Source organism: Embiotoca jacksoni, unplaced genomic scaffold (assembly GCF_022577435.1).
Source record: "Embiotoca jacksoni isolate LCO1_2020_lvr unplaced genomic scaffold, fEmbJac1.0.p SCAF_41, whole genome shotgun sequence".
Classification (NCBI taxonomy): Eukaryota; Metazoa; Chordata; class Actinopteri; family Embiotocidae; genus Embiotoca; species Embiotoca jacksoni.
The window spans coordinates 1,556,344-1,577,620 of record NW_027185394.1 but is presented as its reverse complement, the minus strand read 5'-3'; the positions used below and the strand labels follow the sequence as shown (position 1 = coordinate 1,577,620).

Sequence of the window (21,277 nt, the reverse complement as noted above, 5' to 3'; positions counted from 1 at the left end):
TCATTCTCCAGTGCCAAAGATAGTCCTTCGGTCTACGACGCTGACTCCCAGCTGGAAACGACCTCCTGAAGACACGGGTTCAAGCCATGCCAAGGTAATATAACACACATGGTCCACGGTTTACCCGCCGAGGTAACACAACACACATGGTTCACAGTTTACCCGTCGAGGTAACACATGAGGTTCACGGTTTACCCGCCAAGGTAACACACTGGATTGACGGAGGGTGAGACCTCCCAAGGCGACTCCCTGTAAGGGTAAGACACAGCCACAAACCAAAATTAAAAAAACAAAGTCCAAAAGAGACTTTTTTTTTCATTGTGTACTGGTTGAGTTGCTTCACAGTGAGAAGTAACTTGACAGTCAAATCTATTCAAAAATATTCGCAAAACTTTTAATAGGGGAATCTAATCAGCTTCACACATCACACCATGAAAATGTTCCAAAACTGCATAATTCACGTGGGAGAAAAATGATTCTTGACTTTTTATTTAATGAGAGAATTTCAGTCGGAGTCTTTGGAACGAGAGCTGTTTGGAGGCCAGCCTCTAGTGGCTTTTGGTAGAACTGCAGCTAGGAACACTGAGGTACTTACACACTGATTTAATTTTCAGACTTGGAAGGTAAGTCCACTTTCACATATGGTCTATGCTTTTAACTTTACAGACTGAAGATAAGTGGTGACTTTTCATCATTCTTCTTTTTCTCCAAAACAATTACTTCTGTTTTATATAATTGAAGAAACTTCTGACACATCCAACCATTTATTTTTTCAAAGCAGCTACTCAGAGCTTTTATGGGATTATACTCCCCTGGTGATATTTTTACATAAATTTGTGTATCATCTACATAATTATGGGAATATATTGTTCTTTTTCTACAATATAAGTTAGTGAGAGCAAGTAGATGCTGAACAGCAGAAGCCCCAGAAAGGAGCCTTGGGGAACTCCTCATGTCATTTTTCTCTGTTCGAATTATAATTAAAAATAGACACAATGACGTCCCTGTTCTCTCAGTGAGATTCAAATCAGTTTAATACTGTGCCAGGAGGTCACATCCAGTTTACTAATCAGTCCAGTTAAATATGATGTCAACTGCATCCAATGCAGCGCTGATATTCCAGTAATGCTCAGACTGAAACTCTGGCACTGTCTGTGTCCAACTGGATGTCATGAAAGACCAAAACAAGAGAAGTCTCAGTGCTGTGAAGTGGATGGAAAAAAAGTAAAATAAAAACAAAACAATGTGCCGGTATGGTCAGTTTTATCACTCTTTAATTTCTTCCTTTGGTCACTCACTACTCTGGTCATGTTTTGCAGTTGATACGTTGGACTCTAAGTCAGATAGTTAATTTGAAAAATGCTTTTAATTCTATGTAAAAACTTATTAAATTTATTAGAATATCTTTACATGTCTGGATCATTGTAATGTGCAGATTTCAGAAAGTCAGTCAGTGACGGGTCATGAGGGGATGCTGAAGGCCGAGTAGTTCAGATAATTGAAAGTTTTGGACATGTGAGCAGATACAGAAAACATGGAAGTCATCATCAGTTAGAGTTCAAAAAGTTCATGTTGGAAAATTAAAAATGAAGTTTTGAACTGAATTATTTGTTTTAGTTAAAGCAATTTGATTTCTTTCAAGATCATTCTTTGGCACTGAACTTTTTTGACGCTTTTCAGTCATGGAAAAAGGACATGAACATGTTAGATACCTGTTATGAAATGTGTGTGTGTGTGTGTGTGTGTGTGTGTGTGTGTGTGTGTGTGTGTGTGTGTGTGTGTGTACTCAGTGAACTGTATCAGTTCAGTTTCTGTTCAGTCTGACTGAGGGAGGTTTTTGTACGACGCTTTTTCACTGTGTGAACGGGAAGCTGCTACATTGCTGACAGTAATAAACTCCTGAATCTTCAGTCTCAACTCCTCTGATGGTCAGAGTGAAACTGGTTCCAGATCCACTTCCACTAAAACGATCTGAAACTCCAGTCTGACGGTTTGTAGCATAATAAATCAGGAGTTTGGGAGATTCTCCGTCCTTTTGAAGGTACCAGTTGAGGCATGTGTTAACGTTTGAACTGGTTGTACAGGAGATGGAGCCAGTCTGTCCTGGAGCAACAGACTGAGATCCAGCAGACTGAGTCAGGACGATTTCCCCCGATGAACCTGAAATCATGAAAACAGAGAAGAAGAGTTACGGAGACAAATCCAGCTCCAAGAATGACGACCGGCGTCCAAAACAGAAGAGGATGGTTTCTTTGAACATGGAGAACGGATGGAAGAAGGTTTCACTGGTTCTCCATCCCAGCGGAGCGTCGCTGTGGTGAACCCGGCTGCATCCTGAAGCAGAAGAGAGACTCACCCTGAACGAGGAGCCCCAGGGCGGCCAGCAGGAGAGGCAGTGACGTCATCGCGGTGCTGCCGGCGGTGTCGGTGGCTCTGAAAGACCTGGACAGACGCCGATGGACGCCGAGCTCTTAACGTCCCGCAGCAGAGAGGCAGGACACGTATGCAAACACACAGTCAGTCAGCCGGAGCTGTCCTCAACACATCCAGCTGTTTCCCCCTCACTGCTCAGAGCAGCACACCACATATTCACACCTTCACATGGAGCGGACATTGAACCATCTTCTGAGTAGTTCACTTTGGCTGCTGGACAGTTTGGTTCTGTTGTTCCAGGTGGGAAATGTGACAATCATCAGTTCTAGAAACGCAGCCTGGACGTGTTCAGGTGTGTAATGTTGACATTTCACCCAATTCACCAGTGATGTGAGGAGATGCTGCCGCAGAGGAGCTCACATCACCGGCTCTACAAGAGTCCAACCACAAGTTCTGAACATGACTCCAGTTAACAGGGTTTTTATTTATTTTTCATGAATGGGAATATTTAAAGTCATATTTTCTGAGCTTTCAGGGGTGTGTTGGTTTTCTTTGGCTCATCTTTAATGATGGTTTCTGATGTGGATCTGTGGCTTAAGATTTTATTTCATGTGGAGGTGGTTGAACCAGCTGTGATCTAGTGTGAAGCTGAGGTCAAAGGTCATGACAAACCTTCTTTTTCTTTAACTGTCAAAGGTTGAGTCTTCCTGACTGAAAAAGAACTTGGACATAAACATTGGATTTTAATAGTAGACAAAGAATATTCATTAATTGAAGGTAAAAACAGCGATGCTGTGTGTGTGTGTGTGTGTGTGTGTGTGTGTGTGTGTGTGTGTGTGTGTGTGTGTGTGTGTACTCAGTGAACTGTATCAGTTCAGTTTCTGTTCAGTCTGACTGAGGGAGGTTTTTGTACGACGCTTTTTCACTGTGTGAACACATACTGACTGTTGATGTAATGTTGACTCTGACAGTAGTAAACTGCTGCATCTTCAGCCTGGACTCCTCTGATGGTCAGAGTGAAGTCAGAGTTTGATCCACTGCCTGTAAAACGATCTGAAATTCCTGATTGTCTGCTGCTAGTAAAGTAAATGAGAAGTTTAGGAACTCCTCCATCTTTCTGTTGGTACCAGGCTAAAAGATGGTAGTTGCTCCAAACACGAACGTTCTGACTGGTTGTACATGTGATGGTGGCGGAGCCTCCCAGAGCAGAGCTCACTGCTCCAGACTGAGTCAGTGTGACCTGGCCTCTGGACTCTGAGGATACAGAGACAACAACATAAAGCAGCGTCACGGTTTTGTGGGCTTCATTTCAGAGGGACGGATGTTCATAGAGGAGAGGAGTTGGATTCTCTGGACTTTACCTGTGAAGCAGCAGCAGAGGAGAGTCCAGATGAGGACGCAGGTCAAAGTCATGTTTCTGATGAGGAGGATTTCTGTGGCTTCTGTTGTCATGAAGGACAGCTGTCAGTCATCCAGTGTTCAAACTCTCAGGACTATAAAGTGTCCCAGAGCACTGGAGCATGGTGCTGCTGATGCAAAGTGGCTCTCTATGGAAATGATCCGACTGACTCCAACAGGGACTTTTATCAGTCTTGTGATGTTTATAAATGGATCAATCAGTTTATCAGAGTAATCATTTGACCTTGACATTTGACCTTGATAGAATTTCTTTCATCTAATTTGTTTGTTTGGGTTCTCACTGTTTACTTTAAGGACTTGTGAAAACCTTACGATGTTTTTGTTTGTATTTATGCAGCAAATTAGAAATTTGAAAGGGCTAAAAAAAATTCAGCCACCACTTTATACTTATTTGGGGAATACCTTCAATATTCATATAATTGAAACATAGTTCACATTTAGATATCTTAAAAAATGCCGCTTGAATTTGAATGAAGTTTATTATTTAGAAACTGGAGTAAATTATTTAATTGTGCATAAAAAACAACTTCAGATTCTAATTTCTCAAAGCTGCGAATTAAATGGACATCATTCGGTAATTAGATTCAATTCAACACATTTAACTGCATCTTTCAGAAAATAAATGGAATGAAACACAGAAAATAGTTCTTATTCAAAATTTCTGACGTGTCCTTCTGCCTGTTTCTCTGCTTTCAGCCGTGATTTCTGTATTTTTGTGGATCTTTCCGGTCCCTGCTGTTCACCCTCTGACCACCAAATGGCCTCAGTCCTTCCCTCCAGTCTCCAACACGAGAAGACCTTACGAGGAATAAAGGAACTGACGTGCAGCGCGCGAGGGACCGCATATCTCCGCTTGAAGTTGTTATTTTTGCCTAGTTTCAGGATGTATGTGACATGTTTCGAGAGGTTTCAAGCATCCCTTGATCTTAAACATCAACTTCCTGTGTCACAGCCAGACATCCAACTTCGCCGCATCGTCACGGCGACGCCCATTGACAAAGTCGAACGAATGTCTCAATATATCATCAACTACATGTTTAGGTTATTGTGACCCGGCTTTACGTTCATGTGATCAACCAGCTTAACGTAGAATGTGAAAGTATGAAAAGTGTCATTTCCAGTGGCCAACAGGGGGCGCTTTGACAATGAGCGAATATTCCCCCACAGGGGTCTTCAGGGCGGGGCTGTTGTCATACCTGTGATGTTTGGAGAAGGTCGGTCCATGTACATAAGATTTAAAGCAACTCGTAGTTTCATGGCGAGACGCTCAAAATGGCCACCTCTCACGGGCACACACATCGATGAAAACGAATTATTTTGATACCTTTTAATCCCAAACATGTTTTCTATCCATACAAACTACATTCAAGTCGGTCCGACAAAATCCTTAGGACTAGTTCGACAAAGTACAACGTGTCAGAATCCTCCAAAATGGTGACTAAATTCAAAATGGTGGACTTCCTGTCGAGTTGACATAACGGTGCAATGTAACTTTTTTGTGCGTCTCGGTGTGATACAGGTGTCCACCGGATTTCGTGAATTTAGGTAAATGTGGCCGCCGGGGCATCTCTTTAGGGGGCGCTCTCGAGCCGTTTGGCCACGCCCACTCGCGACTCCACTAGAATACGAAATGTTTTTCCGGGAGACATATGTGTTTCCACTTTCATGAGTTTTTGAATATGATAAAGCCTTCAAAAAGGAAAATCACTTTACGTAAGAAAAAGAACGTCTAAAGACGAACGATGACGAACGACGAACATTTTTACAAAAAACAATAGTGCTTTTGCACCGATGCTCGGTGCTCGGGCCCTAAAAATACGTTGCTTTGTTTCAGAAGCAGCGTCTCAGTCTGCAGTCACCACTCTGGTGTTGCGCAATGTTCCGCCCACAACTTTTTTCGGTGTGAAAGCCCTATTGTATTTCGTAAAAATTTTCTTGGACGTTCAACGTTCAACGTTTAACGTTCTTATTCTTACGTAACGTGATTTGCCTTTTTGGAGGATTTATCATATTCAAAAACTCATGAAAGTGAATACGCATATGTCTCCCGTCGAAAAGTTTGGTATTCTAGAGGAGTCGCGAATGGGCGCGGCCAAAAGGCTCGAGAGCGCCCCCTAAAGAGATGCCCCGGCGGCCACATTTACCTAAATTCATGAAATCCGGTGGACATGTGTATCACACATAGACGCACAAAACAGTTACATGGCACCGTTACGTCAACTCGACAGGAAGTCCACCATTTTGAATTTAGTCGCCATTTTCTGACACGTTGTACTTTGTCGAACGAGTCCTAGGGATTTTGTCGGACCGACTTGACTTTAGGGTCAATGGATAGATAACATGTTTGGGATTAAAAGTTATCAAAATAATTTGTTTTCGTCGATGTGTGTGCCAGTGGCATCGTGGACAAAAAGTGACCCAAAAGTCAGGCTATAGCATGTTGTTAAAAAAATAACTGGCATTTTCAAAGTCAGAAATTACTAATGTCCTTTTTTGTTAGTCATGACAAAAGGCGGAAATGGAATCCCAAACCTTGTGGCTGAGAGGCAGCAATGCTGACCACTGCACCACCAATCTTCCCAGGAGTGAGGCATCATTGTGACAAATCTTTGGCTCACTGCAACCTATAACTCCACCATCCACAAATATTCATTCAAATGCGACCAAAATTGCCGCAGACATTCTTTGGATAGTAGATATACATGTTTTCAAGGGGGTCTGGTGTGGTATTAAATATCTTCCTGTAATGTGTTGTGAATGCAAAACATTTTCAATTTCCCCAAACGTTTAAACTTCACTAAAAGTTGAATCACCATCAACAGGTGGAATCTGAACCATCAATATCAACCTTGGTGAAGTAGAATCTTTTACCTGTTGAGTTAACCAGACTGTCGGCTGAGTCTCTGGAAGCTCTGAGTGAACTCCGTGGTACACTTTCTCTGGCTACGACTCATTCTCCAGTGCCAAAGATAGTCCTTCGGTCTACGACGCTGACTCCCAGCTGGAAACGACCTCCTGAAGACACGGGTTCAAGCCATGCCAAGGTAATATAACACACATGGTCCACGGTTTACCCGCCGAGGTAACACAACACACATGGTTCACAGTTTACCCGTCGAGGTAACACATGAGGTTCGCGGTTTACCCGCCAAGGTAACACACTGGATTGACGGAGGGTGAGACCTCCCAAGGCGACTCCCTGTAAGGGTAAGACACAGCCACAAACCAAAATTAGAAAAACAAAGTCCAAAAGAGACTTTTGTTTTCATTGTATACTGGTTGAGTTGCTTCACAGTGAGAAGTAACTTGACAGTCAAATCTATTCAAAAATATTCGCAAAACTTTTAATAGGGGAATCTAATCAGCTTCACACATCACACCATGAAAATGTTCCAAAACTGCATAATTCACGTGGGAGAAAAATGATTCTTGACTTTTTATTTGATGAGAGAATTTCAGTCGGAGTCTTTGGAACTAGAGCCGTTTGGAGGCCAGCCTCTAGTGGCTTTTGGTAGAACTGCAGCTAGGAACACTGAGGTACTTACACACTGACTTAATTTTCAGACTTGGAAGGTAAGTCCACTTTCACATACGGTCTATGCTTTTAACTTTACAGACTGAGGATAAGTGGTGACTTTTCATCATTCTTCTTTTTCTCCAAAACAATTACTTCTGTTTTATATAATTGAAGAAACTTCTGACACATCCAACCATTTATTTTTTCAAAGCAGCTACTCACAGCTTTTATGGGATTATACTCCCCTGGTGATATTTTTACATAAATTTGTGTATCATCTACATAATTATGGGAATATATTGTTCTTTTTCTACAATATAAGTTAGTGAGAGCAAGTAGATGCTGAACAGCAGAAGCCCCAGAAAGAATCCTTGGGGAACTCCTCATGTCATTTTTCTCTGTTCGAATTATAATTAAAAATAGACACAATGACGTCCCTGTTCTCTCAGTGAGATTCAAATCAGTTTAATACTGTGCCAGGAGGTCACATCCAGTTTACTAATCAGTCCAGTTAAATATGATGTCAACTGCATCCAATGCAGCGCTGATATTCCAGTAATGCTCAGACTGAAACTCTGGCACTGTCTGTGTCCAACTGGATGTCATGAAAGACCTAAACAAGAGAAGTCTCAGTGCTGTGATGTGGATGGAAAAAAAGTAAAATAAAAACACAACAATGTGCCGGTATGGTCAGTTTTATCACTCTTTAATTTCTTCCTTTGGTCACTCACTACTCTGGTCATGTTTTGCAGTTGATACGTTGGACTCTAAGTCAGATAGTTATTTTGAAAAATGCTTTTAATTCTATGTAAAAACTTATTAAATTTATTAGAATATCTTTACATGTCTGGATCATTGTAATGTGCAGATTTCAGAAAGTCAGTCAGTGACGGGTCATGAGGGGATGCTGAAGGCCGAGGAGTTCAGATAATTGAAAGTTTTGGACATGTGAGCAGATACAGAAAACATGGAAGTCATCATCAGTTAGAGTTCAAAAAGTTCATGTTGGAAAATTAAAAATGAAGTTTTGAACTGAACTATTTGTTTTAGTTAAAGCAATGTGATTTCTTTCAAGATCATTCTTTGGCACTGAACTTTTTTGATGCTTTTCAGTCATGGAAAAAGGACATGGACATGTTAGATACATGTTATGAAGTGTGTGTGTGTGTGTGTGTGTGTACTCAGTGAACTGTATCAGTTCAGTTTCTGTTCAGTCTGACTGAGGGAGGTTTTTGTACGATGTTTTTTCACTGTGTGAACGGGAAGCTGCTACATTGCTGACAGTAATAAACTCCTGAATCTTCAGTCTCAACTCCTCTGATGGTCAGAGTGAAACTGGTTCCAGATCCACTTCCACTAAAACGATCTGAAACTCCAGTCTGACGGTTTGTAGCATAATAAATCAGGATTTTGGGAGATTCTCCGTCCTTTTGAAGGTACCAGTTGAGGCATGTGTTAACGTTTGAACTGGTTGTACAGGAGATGGAGCCAGTCTGTCCTGGAGCAACAGACTGAGATCCAGCAGACTGAGTCAGGACGATTTCCTCCGATGAACCTGAAAACATGAAAACAGAGGAGAAGAGTTACGGAGACAAATCCAGCTCCAAGAAAGACGACCGGCGTCCAAAACTGAAGAGGATGGTTTCTTTGAACATGGAGAACGGATGGAAGAAGGTTTCACTGGTTCTCCATCCCAGCGGAGCGTCGCTGTGGTGAACCCGGCTGCATCCTGAAGCAGAAGAGAGACTCACCCTGAACGAGGAGCCCCAGGGCGGCCAGCAGGAGAGGCAGTGACGTCATCGCGGTGCTGCCGGCGGTGTCGGTGGCTCTGAAAGACCTGGACAGACGCCGATGGACGCCGAGCTCTTAACGTCCCGCAGCAGAGAGGCAGGACACGTATGCAAACACACAGTCAGTCAGCCGGAGCTGTCCTCAACACATCCAGCTGTTTCCCCCTCACTGCTCAGAGCAGCACACCACATATTCACACCTTCACATGGAGCGGACATTGAACCATCTTCTGAGTAGTTCACTTTGGCTGCTGGACAGTTTGGTTCTGTTGTTCCAGGTGGGAAATGTGACAAAAATCAGTTCTAGAAACGCAGCCTGGACGTGTTCAGGTGTGTAATGTTGACATGTCACGCAATTCACCAGTGATGTGAGGAGATGCTGCCGCAGAGGAGCTCACATCACCGGCTCTACAAGAGTCCAACCACAAGTTCTGAACATGACTCCAGTTAACAGGGTTTTTATTTATTTTTCATGAATGGGAATATTTAAAGTCATATTTTCTGAGCTTTCAGGGGTGTGTTGGTTTTCTTTGGCTCATCTTTAATGATGGTTTCTGATGTGGATCTGCAGCTTCAGATTTTATTTCATGTGGAGGTGGTTGAACCAGCTGTGATCTAGTGTGAAGCAGAGGTCAAAGGTCATGACAAACCTTCTTTTTCTTTAACTGTCAAAGGTTGAGTCTTCCTGACTGAAAAAGAACTTGGACATAAACATTGGATTTTAATAGTAGACAAAGAATATTCATTAATTGAAGGTAAAAACAGTGATGCTGTGTGTGTGTGTGTGTGTGTGTGTGTGTGTGTGTGTGTGTGTGTGTGTGTGTGTGTACTCAGTGAACTATATCAGTTCAGTTTCTGTTCAGTCTGACTGAGGGAGGTTTTTGTACGACGCTTTTTCACTGTGTGAACACATACTGACTGTTGATGTAATGTTGACTCTGACAGTAGTAAACTGCTGCATCTTCAGCCTGGACTCCTCTGATGGTCAGAGTGAAGTCAGAGTTTGATCCACTGCCTGTAAAACGATCTGAAATCCCTGATTGTCTGGTGCTAGCCAAGTAAATGAGAAGTTTAGGAACTCCTCCATCTTTCTGTTGGTACCAGGCTAAATAATTCCCACCATGAACCTTCTGACTGGTTGTACATGTGATGGTGGCGGAGCCTCCCAGAGCAGAGCTCACTGCTCCAGACTGAGTCACTGTGACCTGGCCTCTGGACTCTGAGGATACAGAGACAACAACATAAAGCAGCGTCACGGTTTTGTGGGCTTCATTTCAGAGGGACGGATGTTCATAGAGGAGAGGAGTTGGATTCTCTGGACTTTACCTGTGAAGCAGCAGCAGAGGAGAGTCCAGATGAGGACGCAGGTCAAAGTCATGTTTCTGATGAGGAGGATTTCTGTGGCTTCTGTTGTCATGAAGGACAGCTGTCAGTCATCCAGTGTTCAAACTCTCAGGACTATAAAGTGTCCCAGAGCACTGGAGCATGGTGCTGCTGATGCAAAGTAGCTCTCTATGGAAATGATCTGACCGACTCCAACAGGGACTTTTATCAGTCTTGTGATGTTTATAAATGGATCAATCAGTTTATCAGAGTATTCATTTGACCTTGACATCTGACCTTGATAGAATTTCTTTAATCTAATTTGTTTATTTGGGTTCTCACTGTTTACTTTAAGGACTTGTGAAAACCTGATGATGTTTTTGGTCGTATTTATGCAGCAAATTAGAAATTGTAAAGGGTTAAAGAAAAATTCAGCCACCACTTTGAACTTATTTGGGGAATATATTCAATATTTATATATTTCAAACATTAGTTCACATTTAGACATCTTAAAAAAAGCAACATGAACGTGAATGAAGTTGATTATTTTCTAAACTGGAGCCAATTATTTAATTGTGCATAAAAAACAACTTCAGATTCTGATTTCTAAAAGCTGTGAATTAAATGCACATCATTTGGTAATTATAATAAATTCAACACAATTAACTGCATGTTTCAGAAAATAAATCTAATGAAACAGAAAATAATTCTCTTTAAAAATTTCTGATATGTCCTTCTGCCTGTTTCTCTGCTTTCAGCCGTTATTTCTGTTTTTTTGTGGATCTTTCCGGTCCCTGCTGTTCACCCTCTGACCACCAGATGGCCTCAGTCCTTCCCTCCATTCTCCAACACCAGAAGACCTTACCAGGATTAAAGGAACTGCATTAGACTGATTCAAATCCGACTTCCCAGATAGATTCCAGTTTGTCAATGTCAACAATGAGTCTTCCAGACAAACAAGAGTTAGTTATGGAGTTCTACCAGGCTCAGTGTTAGGCCCAATACTTTTTACTTTGTACATTCTTCCATTAGAAGATGTCATCAGGAAGCACTGCATCAACTTCCATTGTTATGCAGATGACACTCAGCTATATCTTTCTATAAAACCAGATGAAACTAATCAGTTCGTAAAACTTGAAACCTGTCTAAAAGACATAAAGGCCTGGATGACCAAAAACTTCCTGCTTCTAAATTCAGACAAAATAGAAGTTCTTGTACTTGGTCCTAAACACCTCAGAAACTCTTTCTGTAATCACTTTGTTACTCGAGATGACGTCTTGGCCTCCAGCAAAACTGTGAGGAACCTTGGAGTCATCTTTGATGAGGATTTGTCCTTTAGACACCATATAAAGCAAATCTCCAGAACTGCCTTCTTTCATCTACGTAATATTCATAAAATCCAGAAAATCCTTCCTCAGCGTGACGCAGAAAAACTCATTCATGTGGTTGTTACTTCTAGACTAGATTATTGTAATTCCTTGTTGTTAGGATGTCCAAATTACTCATCAAAAACCGTGCAGATGATCCAAAATGCTGCAGCAAGAGTACTGTCAGGATTTAGTAAGAGATCATATTTCTATAGTTTTAGCTTCTCTTCACTGGCTTCCTGTGAAATCAAGAATAGAATTTAAAATTCTCTTGTAGACTTACAAAGCTCTACATGACCAGGCTCCAACATATCTTGAGATCTTATAGAACCATATAATCCTAGTAGAGAGCTTCTCTCTCAGTACGCTGGTCCACTTGTGGTTCCTAGATTTTTCAGAAGTAGAATGGGAGGCGGAGCTTCAGTTTTCAGGCTCCTCCCCTGTGGAACCAGCTCCCAGTTTGTGTTGGAGGGGCAGAAACCCTCTCTAGCTTTAAGATTAGACTCAAAACATTCCTTCTTGATAAAGTCTATAGTTAGGGCTGGCTCAGGTAGACCTGAACCAACCCTTAGTTATGCTGTTATAGGCCGAGGCTGCTGGGGCACCTCGTTACATGCTGAGCTTCTTTTCTTTCCTCCTACTCTTTAACTGACTCATACCTCACCATCTTTTTTTTTATCTCCCATAGTTTCTTCTTATTGTCTGTTGTCTCCATTCAGTTCCTTCGCTCGAGTAGTTTCTGTTCTTTCTTTTCCAGATGTCCCGTCATGGAGCTGCATATCTCTGCTCTGCGCTTGTCGTCTCCACCAACAGTTCTTCTCTTCTATCTCTATTCTGTCCTTTTCTCTCACTGCTCTCCTCTCAACCAGTCGAGACAGATGCTCCGCCCAACTCTGATCCTGGTTCTGTTGGAGGTTTCTTCCTGTTAAAGGGAGTTTTTCTTCACTCTGTTGGAGGTTTTTCTCCCTTAAAGAGGAGTTTTTTCCCTCCTAGTTTGTGTGGGAATTGTTGAATTGTTGGGTTTCTCTGTGTAATATTGTAAAGTCTTGGTTTAAGGACTTAAATGTTTTAAGTGCCTCGAAATAACCTATGTTGTGATTTGGCGCTGTATAAATAAAGTTGAATTGAATTGAATTGAACACCCTCCTGCTCACCTGCTCCTCATCCTCCAATCAACCCCCTCAGTTCCTTAAACCGATCACTTCCACCTGCTCCCTCCAGCTCGTCAAGCTGTGCTGACTTTAAAGTTCTTCATCCAGCCTGCTGCTTCACCTCCATCTGAACCTTTTCCTTGTAAACCTCCTTCACTGCACCGTCCTCCCTGACTGTTCGTACTATGTCATCTATGGGATGATGTTCGTGGTCCGTATTTGGCATCAAGTGAAATGCGACAGAGCAGCGGTGATGACTCGGGTCTGTCGCAGCCTTCATCAGCAGAGTGATCACAAACAACAACAAAAAAAAGTTTGACTCTCATTTTGGGACGCGGTTCATTTAATTTCCACTGGATGTCGCCGTCCACTCAATGGAGGCATCACCCCGAGCAACGGGGTAGACCACACCTCCTCACTGGGAGAAGGGTTTCTGTCCTTTACTTGTTCAGAGTTGCTCTTAGAAGTTTACTTCTGTCTTTTCCTTTTTGCTAAAATAATAACATTGTTCTATGATATTTTTAATGGTTGAATTAATTAGAAAACGTGTTTGGATGGGTTTAATAAGGAGATTTCAGATCCTATATCAGGCAAGAATGGGTCAACATTTCACTTTCAAAACTCCAGCAATAGTTCTCTTCGGTTCCCAAACGTTTAAAGAGTGTTTTAAGAAAGAAGAAAAGGTGATGCAACATGGTGGTGAACATGACGCTGCCCCAAATAGTTTGAGATGTGGTGATTTCATCAAATTCAAAATGAGCGCCTATTTTTCATAAAACAATAACAAATTTCTGTTTAAACGTTTGATGTGATTTCTTGAAATTTGACCAACGTCCAAGCTTTTTTGGAAATGAGGTTTTTATTTGGAATATTTTACATGTTTTGATTGTTTTAATGTGGAGATTTCAGAAAGTAAATCAGTGATGAGTCATGAGGGGATGCTGAAGGCCGAGCAGCTCTGATAACTAAAAGTTTTGGACACGTGAGCAGAGCCTGAAAACACGGAAGTCATCATCATTTAGAGTTCATACAGTTCATGTTGGAAAATACAAAATCATTTCATGAATTATGGAGTTTTGAACTGAACTATTTGTTTTAGTTAAAGTAATTTGATTTATTTCAAGAACAATTTTTTGGCACTGAACTTCTTTGATGCCTTTTCATTCATGGTTAAAGAACATGGACATATTAAATAAATGTTATGAAGTATGTGTGTGTGTGTGTGTGTGTGTGTGTGTGTGTGTGTGTGTGTGTGTGTGTGTTTGCACTCAGTGAACTGTATCAGTTCAGTTTCTGTTCAGTCTGACTGAGTGAGGTTTTTGTACGACACTTTTTCACTGTGTGAACAACCACTGACTGTTGATCTGATGACGACTCTGACAGTAGTAAACTGCTGCATCTTCAGCCTGGACTCCTCTGATGGTCAGAGTGAAGTCAGAGTTTGATCCACTTCCTGTAAAACGATCTGAAATCCCTGATGCTCTGCTGCTAGTATGATAAATGAGAAGTTTAGGAACTCCTCCATCTTTCTGTTGGTACCAGGCTAAAGAGTTAGAATTATAAATGTTCTGACTGGTTGTACATGTGATGGTGGTGGAGCCTCCCAGAGCAGAGCTCACTGCTCCAGACTGAGTCACTGTGACCTGGCCTCTGGACTCTGAGGATACAGAGACAACAACATAAAGCAGCGTCACGGTTTTGTGGGCTTCATTTCAGAGGGACGGATGTTCATAGAGGAGAGGAGTTGGATTCTCTGGACTTTACCTGTGAAGCAGCAGCAGAGGAGAGTCCAGATGAGGACGCAGGTCAAAGTCATGTTTCTGATGAGGAGGATTTCTGTGGCTTCTGTTGTCATGAAGAACAGCTGTCAGTCATCCAGTGTTCAAACTCTCAGGACTATAAAGTGTCCCAGAGCACTGGAGCATGGTGCTGCTGATGCAAAGTGGCTCTCTATGGAAATGATCCGACCGACTCCAACAGGGACTTTTATCAGTCTTGTGATGTTTATAAATGGATCAATCAGTTTATCAGAGTAATCATTTGACCTTGACATTTGACCTTGATAGAATTTCTTTCATCTAATTTGTTTGTTTGGGTTCTCACTGTTTACTTTAAGGACTTGTGAAAACCTTACGATGTTTTTGTTTGTATTTATGCAGCAAATTAGAAATTTGAAAGGGCTAAAAAAAATTCAGCCACCACTTTATACTTATTTGGGGAATACCTTCAATATTCATATAATTGAAACATAGTTCACATTTAGATATCTTAAAAAATGCCGCTTGAATTTGAATGAAGTTTATTATTTAGAAACTGGAGTAAATTATTTAATTGTGCATAAAAAACAACTTCAGATTCTAATTTCTCAAAGCTGCGAATTAAATGGACATCATTCGGTAATTAGATTCAATTCAACACATTTAACTGCATCTTTCAGAAAATAAATGGAATGAAACACAGAAAATAGTTCTTATTCAAAATTTCTGACGTGTCCTTCTGCCTGTTTCTCTGCTTTCAGCCGTGATTTCTGTATTTTTGTGGATCTTTCCGGTCCCTGCTGTTCACCCTCTGACCACCAAATGGCCTAAGTCCTTCCCTCCAGTCTCCAACACGAGAAGACCTTACGAGGAATAAAGGAACTGACGTGCAGCGCGCGAGGGACCGCATATCTCCGCTTGAAGTTGTTATTTTTGCCTAGTTTCAGGATGTATGTGACATGTTTCGAGAGGTTTCAAGCATCCCTTGATCTTAAACATCAACTTCCTGTGTCACAGCCAGACATCCAACTTCGCCGCATCGTCACGGCGACGCCCATTGACAAAGTCGAACGAATGTCTCAATATATCATCAACTACATGTTTAGGTTATTGCGACCCGGCTTTACGTTCATGTGATCAACCAGCTTAACGTAGAATGTTAAAGTATGAAAAGTGTCATTTCCAGTGGCCAACAGGGGGCGCTTTGACAATGAGCGAATATTCCCCCACAGGGGTCTTCAGGGCGGGGCTGTTGTCATACCTGTGATGTTTGGAGAAGGTCGGTCCATGTACATAAGATTTAAAGCAACTCGTAGTTTCATGGCGAGACGCTCAAAATGGCCGCCTCTCACGGGCACACACATCGATGAAAACGAATTATTTTGATACCTTTTAATCCCAAACATGTTTTCTATCCATAGAACCTAAATTCAAGTCGGTCCGACAAAATCCTTAGGACTAGTTCGACAAAGTACAACGTGTCAGAATCCTCCAAAATGGTGACTAAATTCAAAATGGTGGACTTCCTGTCGAGTTGACGTAACGGTGCAATGTAACTTTTTTGTGCGTTTAGGTGTGATACAGGTGTCCACCGGATTTCGTGAATTTAGGTAAATGTGGCCGCCGGGGCATCTCTTTAGGGGGCGCTCTCGAGCCGTTTGGCCACGCCCAATCGCGACTCCACTAGAATACGAAATGTTTTTCCGGGAGACATATGTGTTTCCACTTTCATGAGTTTTTGAATATGATAAAGCCTCCAAAAAGGAAAATCACTTTACGTAAGAAAAAGAACGTCTAAAAACGAACGATGACGAACGACGAACATTTTTACAAAAAACAATAGTGCTTTTGCACCGATGCTCGGTGCTCGGGCCCTAAAAATACGTTGCTTTGTTTCAGAAGCAGCGTCTCAGTCTGCAGTCACCACTCTGGTGTTGCGCAATGTTCCGCCCACAACTTTTTTCGGTGTGAAAGCCCTATTGTATTTCGTAAAAATTTTCTTGGACGTTCAACGTTTAACGTTCTTATTCTTACGTAACGTGATTTGCCTTTTTGGAGGATTTATCATATTCAAAAACACATGAAAGTGAATACGCATATGTCTCCCGTCGAAAAGTTTGGTATTCTAGAGGAGTCGTGAATGGGCACGGCCAAACGGCTCGAGAGCGCCCCCTAAAGAGATGCCCCGGCGGCCACATTTACCTAAATTCACGAAACCCGGTGGACATGTGTATCACACATAGACGCACAAAACAGTTACATGGCACCGTTACGTCAACTCGACAGGAAGTCCACCATTTTGAATTTAGTCACCATTTTCTGACACGTTGTACTTTGTCGAACGAGTCCTAGGGATTTTGTCAGACCGACTTGACTTTAGGGTCAATGGATAGATAACATGTTTGGGATTAAAAGTTATCAAAATAATTTGTTTTCGTCGATGTGTGTGCCAGTGGCATCGTGGACAAAAAGTGACCCAAAAGTCAGGCTATAGCATGTTGTTAAAAAAATAACTGGCATTTTCAAAGTCAGAAATTACTAATGTCCTTTTTTGTTAGTCATGACAAAAGGCGGAAATGGAATCCCAAACCTTTTGGCTGAGAGGCAGCAATGCTGACCACTGCGACACCAATCTTCCCAGGAGTGAGGCATCATTGTGACAAATCTTTGGCTCACTGCAACCTATAACTCCACCATCCACAAATATTCATTCAAATGCGACCAAAATTGCCGCAGACATTCTTTGGATAGTAGATATACATGTTTTCAAGGGGGTCTGGTGTGGTATTAAATATCTTCCTGTAATGTGTTGTGAATGCAAAACATTTTCAATTTCCCCAAATGTTTAAACTTCACTAAAAGTTGAATCACCATCAACAGGTGGAATCTGAACCATCAATATCAACCTTGGTGAAGTAGAATCTTTTACCTGTTGAGTTAACCAGACTGTCGGCTGAGTCTCTGGAAGCTCTGAGTGAACTCCGTGGTACACTTTCTCTGGCTACGACTCATTCTCCAGTGCCAAAGATAGTCCTTCGGTCTACGACGCTGACTCCCAGCTGGAAACGACCTCCTGAAGACACGGGTTCAAGCCATGCCAAGGTAATATAACACACATGGTTCACAGTTTACCCGTCGAGGTAACACATGAGGTTCGCGGTTTACCCGCCAAGGTAACACACTGGATTGACGGAGGGTGAGACCTCCCAAGGCGACTCCCTTTAAGGGTAAGACACAGCCACAAACCAAAGGTAAAAAAACAAAGTCCAAAAGAGACTTTTTTTTTCATTGTGTACTGGTTGAGTTGCTTCACAGTGAGAAGTAACTTGACAGTCAAATCTATTCAAAAATATTCGCAAAACTTTTAATAGGGGAATCTAATCAGCTTCACACATCACACCATGAAAATGTTCCAAAACTGCATAATTCACGTGGGAGAAAAATGATTCTTGACTTTTTATTTAATGAGAGAATTTCAGTCGGAGTCTTTGGAACTAGAGCTGTTTGGAGGCCAGCCTCTAGTGGCTTTTGGTAGAACTGCAGCTAGGAACACTGAGGTACTTACACACTGATTTAATTTTCAGACTTGGAAGGTAAGTCCACTTTCACATACGGTCTATGCTTTTAACTTTACAGACTGAAGATAAGTGGTGACTTTTCATCATTCTTCTTTTTCTCCAAAACAATTACTTCTGTTTTATATAATTGAAGAAACTTCTGACACATCCAACCATTTATTTTTTCAAAGCAGCTACTCAGAGCTTTTATGGGATTATACTCCCCTGGTGATATTTTTACATAAATTTGTGTATCATCTACATAATTATGGGAATATATTGTTCTTTTTCTACAATATAAGTTAGTGAGAGCAAGTAGATGCTGAACAGCAGAAGCCCCAGAAAGGAGCCTTGGGGAACTCCTCATGTCATTTTTCTCTGTTCGAATTATAATTAAAAATAGACACAATGACGTCCCTGTTCTCTCAGTGAGATTCAAATCAGTTTAATACTGTGCCAGGAGGTCACATCCAGTTTACTAATCAGTCCAGTTAAATATGATGTCAACTGCATCCAATGCAGCGCTGATATTCCAGTAATGCTCAGACTGAAACTCTGGCACTGTCTGTGTCCAACTGGATGTCATGAAAGACCAAAACAAGAGAAGTCTCAGTGCTGTGAAGTGGATGGAAAAAAAGTAAAATAAAAACAAAACAATGTGCCGGTATGGTCAGTTTTATCACTCTTTAATTTCTTCCTTTGGTCACTCACTACTCTGGTCATGTTTTGCAGTTGATACGTTGGACTCTAAGTCAGATAGTTAATTTGAAAAATGCTTTTAATTCTATGTAAAAACTTATTAAATTTATTAGAATATCTTTACATGTCTGGATCATTGTAATGTGCAGATTTCAGAAAGTCAGTCAGTGACGGGTCATGAGGGGATGCTGAAGGCCGAGTAGTTCAGATAATTGAAAGTTTTGGACATGTGAGCAGATACAGAAAACATGGAAGTCATCATCAGTTAGAGTTCAAAAAGTTCATGTTGGAAAATTAAAAATGAAGTTTTGAACTGAATTATTTGTTTTAGTTAAAGCAATTTGATTTCTTTCAAGATCATTCTTTGGCACTGAACTTTTTTGACGCTTTTCAGTCATGGAAAAAGGACATGAACATGTTAGATACCTGTTATGAAATGTGTGTGTGTGTGTGTGTGTGTGTGTGTGTGTGTGTGTGTGTGTGTGTGTGTGTGTGTGTACTCAGTGAACTGTATCAGTTCAGTTTCTGTTCAGTCTGACTGAGGGAGGTTTTTGTACGATGTTTTTTCACTGTGTGAACGGGAAGCTGCTACATTGCTGACAGTAATAAACTCCTGAATCTTCAGTCTCAACTCCTCTGATGGTCAGAGTGAAACTGGTTCCAGATCCACTTCCACTAAAACGATCTGAAACTCCAGTCTGACGGTTTGTAGCATAATAAATCAGGAGTTTGGGAGATTCTCCGTCCTTTTGAAGGTACCAGTTGAGGCATGTGTTAACGTTTGAACTGGTTGTACAGGAGATGGAGCCAGTCTGTCCTGGAGCAACAGACTGAGATCCAGCAGACTGAGTCAGGACGATTTCCCCCGATGAACCTGAAATCATGAAAACAGAGAAGAAGAGTTACGGAGACAAATCCAGCTCCAAGAATGACGACCGGCGTCCAAAACAGAAGAGGATGGTTTCTTTGAACATGGAGAACGGATGGAAGAAGGTTTCACTGGTTCTCCATCCCAGCGGAGCGTCGCTGTGGTGAACCCGGCTGCATCCTGAAGCAGAAGAGAGACTCACCCTGAACGAGGAGCCCCAGGGCGGCCAGCAGGAGAGGCAGTGACGTCATCGCGGTGCTGCCGGCGGTGTCGGTGGCTCTGAAAGACCTGGACAGACGCCGATGGACGCCGAGCTCTTAACGTCCCGCAGCAGAGAGGCAGGACACGTATGCAAACACACAGTCAGTCAGCCGGAGCTGTCCTCAACACATCCAGCTGTTTCCCCCTCACTGCTCAGAGCAGCACACCACATATTCACACCTTCACATGGAGCGGACATTGAACCATCTTCTGAGTAGTTCACTTTGGCTGCTGGACAGTTTGGTTCTGTTGTTCCAGGTGGGAAATGTGACAATCATCAGTTCTAGAAACGCAGCCTGGACGTGTTCAGGTGTGTAATGTTGACATTTCACCCAATTCACCAGTGATGTGAGGAGATGCTGCCGCAGAGGAGCTCACATCACCGGCTCTACAAGAGTCCAACCACAAGTTCTGAACATGACTCCAGTTAACAGGGTTTTTATTTATTTTTCATGAATGGGAATATTTAAAGTCATATTTTCTGAGCTTTCAGGAGTGTGTTGGTTTTCTTTGGCTCATCTTTAATGATGGTTTCTGATGTGGATCTGCGGCTTCAGATTTTATTTCATGTGGAGGTGGTTGAACCAGCTGTGATCTAGTGTGAAGCAGAGGTCAAAGGTCATGACAAACCTTCTTTTTCTTTAACTGTCAAAGGTTGAGTCTTCCTGACTGAAAAAGAACTTGGATATAAACATTGGATTTTAATAGTAGACAAAGAATATTCATTAATTGAAGGTAAAAACAGCGATGCTGTGTGTGTGTGTGTGTGTGTGTGTGTGTGTGTGTGTGTGTGTGTGTGTGTGTACTCAGTGAACTGTATCAGTTCAGTTTCTGTTCAGTCTGACTGAGGGAGGTTTTTGTACGACGCATTTTCACTGTGTGAACACATACTGACTGTTGATGTAATGTTGACTCTGACAGTAGTAAACTGCTGCATCTTCAGCCTGGACTCCTCTGATGGTCAGAGTGAAGTCAGAGTTTGATCCACTGCCTGTAAAACGATCTGAAATCCCTGATTGTCTGCTGCTAGCATAATAAATGAGAAGTTTAGGAACTCCTCCATCTTTCTGTTGGTACCAGGCTAAAAAATGGTAGTTGCTCCAAACATGAACGTCCTGACTGGTTGTACATGTGATGGTGGCGGAGCCTCCCAGAGCAGAGCTCACTGCTCCAGACTGAGTCACTGTGACCTGGC

At 41.9% G+C, this 21,277-nt stretch overlaps 1 gene segment (V, D, J or C); it reads right to left on the bottom strand.

The window, feature by feature from the left end:
* Positions 1-2,405, bottom strand: LOC138209823 (immunoglobulin kappa variable 3-11-like). The segment is given in 4 exon segments: positions 1-65; positions 196-249; positions 1,879-2,160; positions 2,357-2,405. Coding segments are annotated over 4 exon segments (450 nt in total).
* Positions 2,406-21,277: the final 18,872 nt, after the last annotated feature.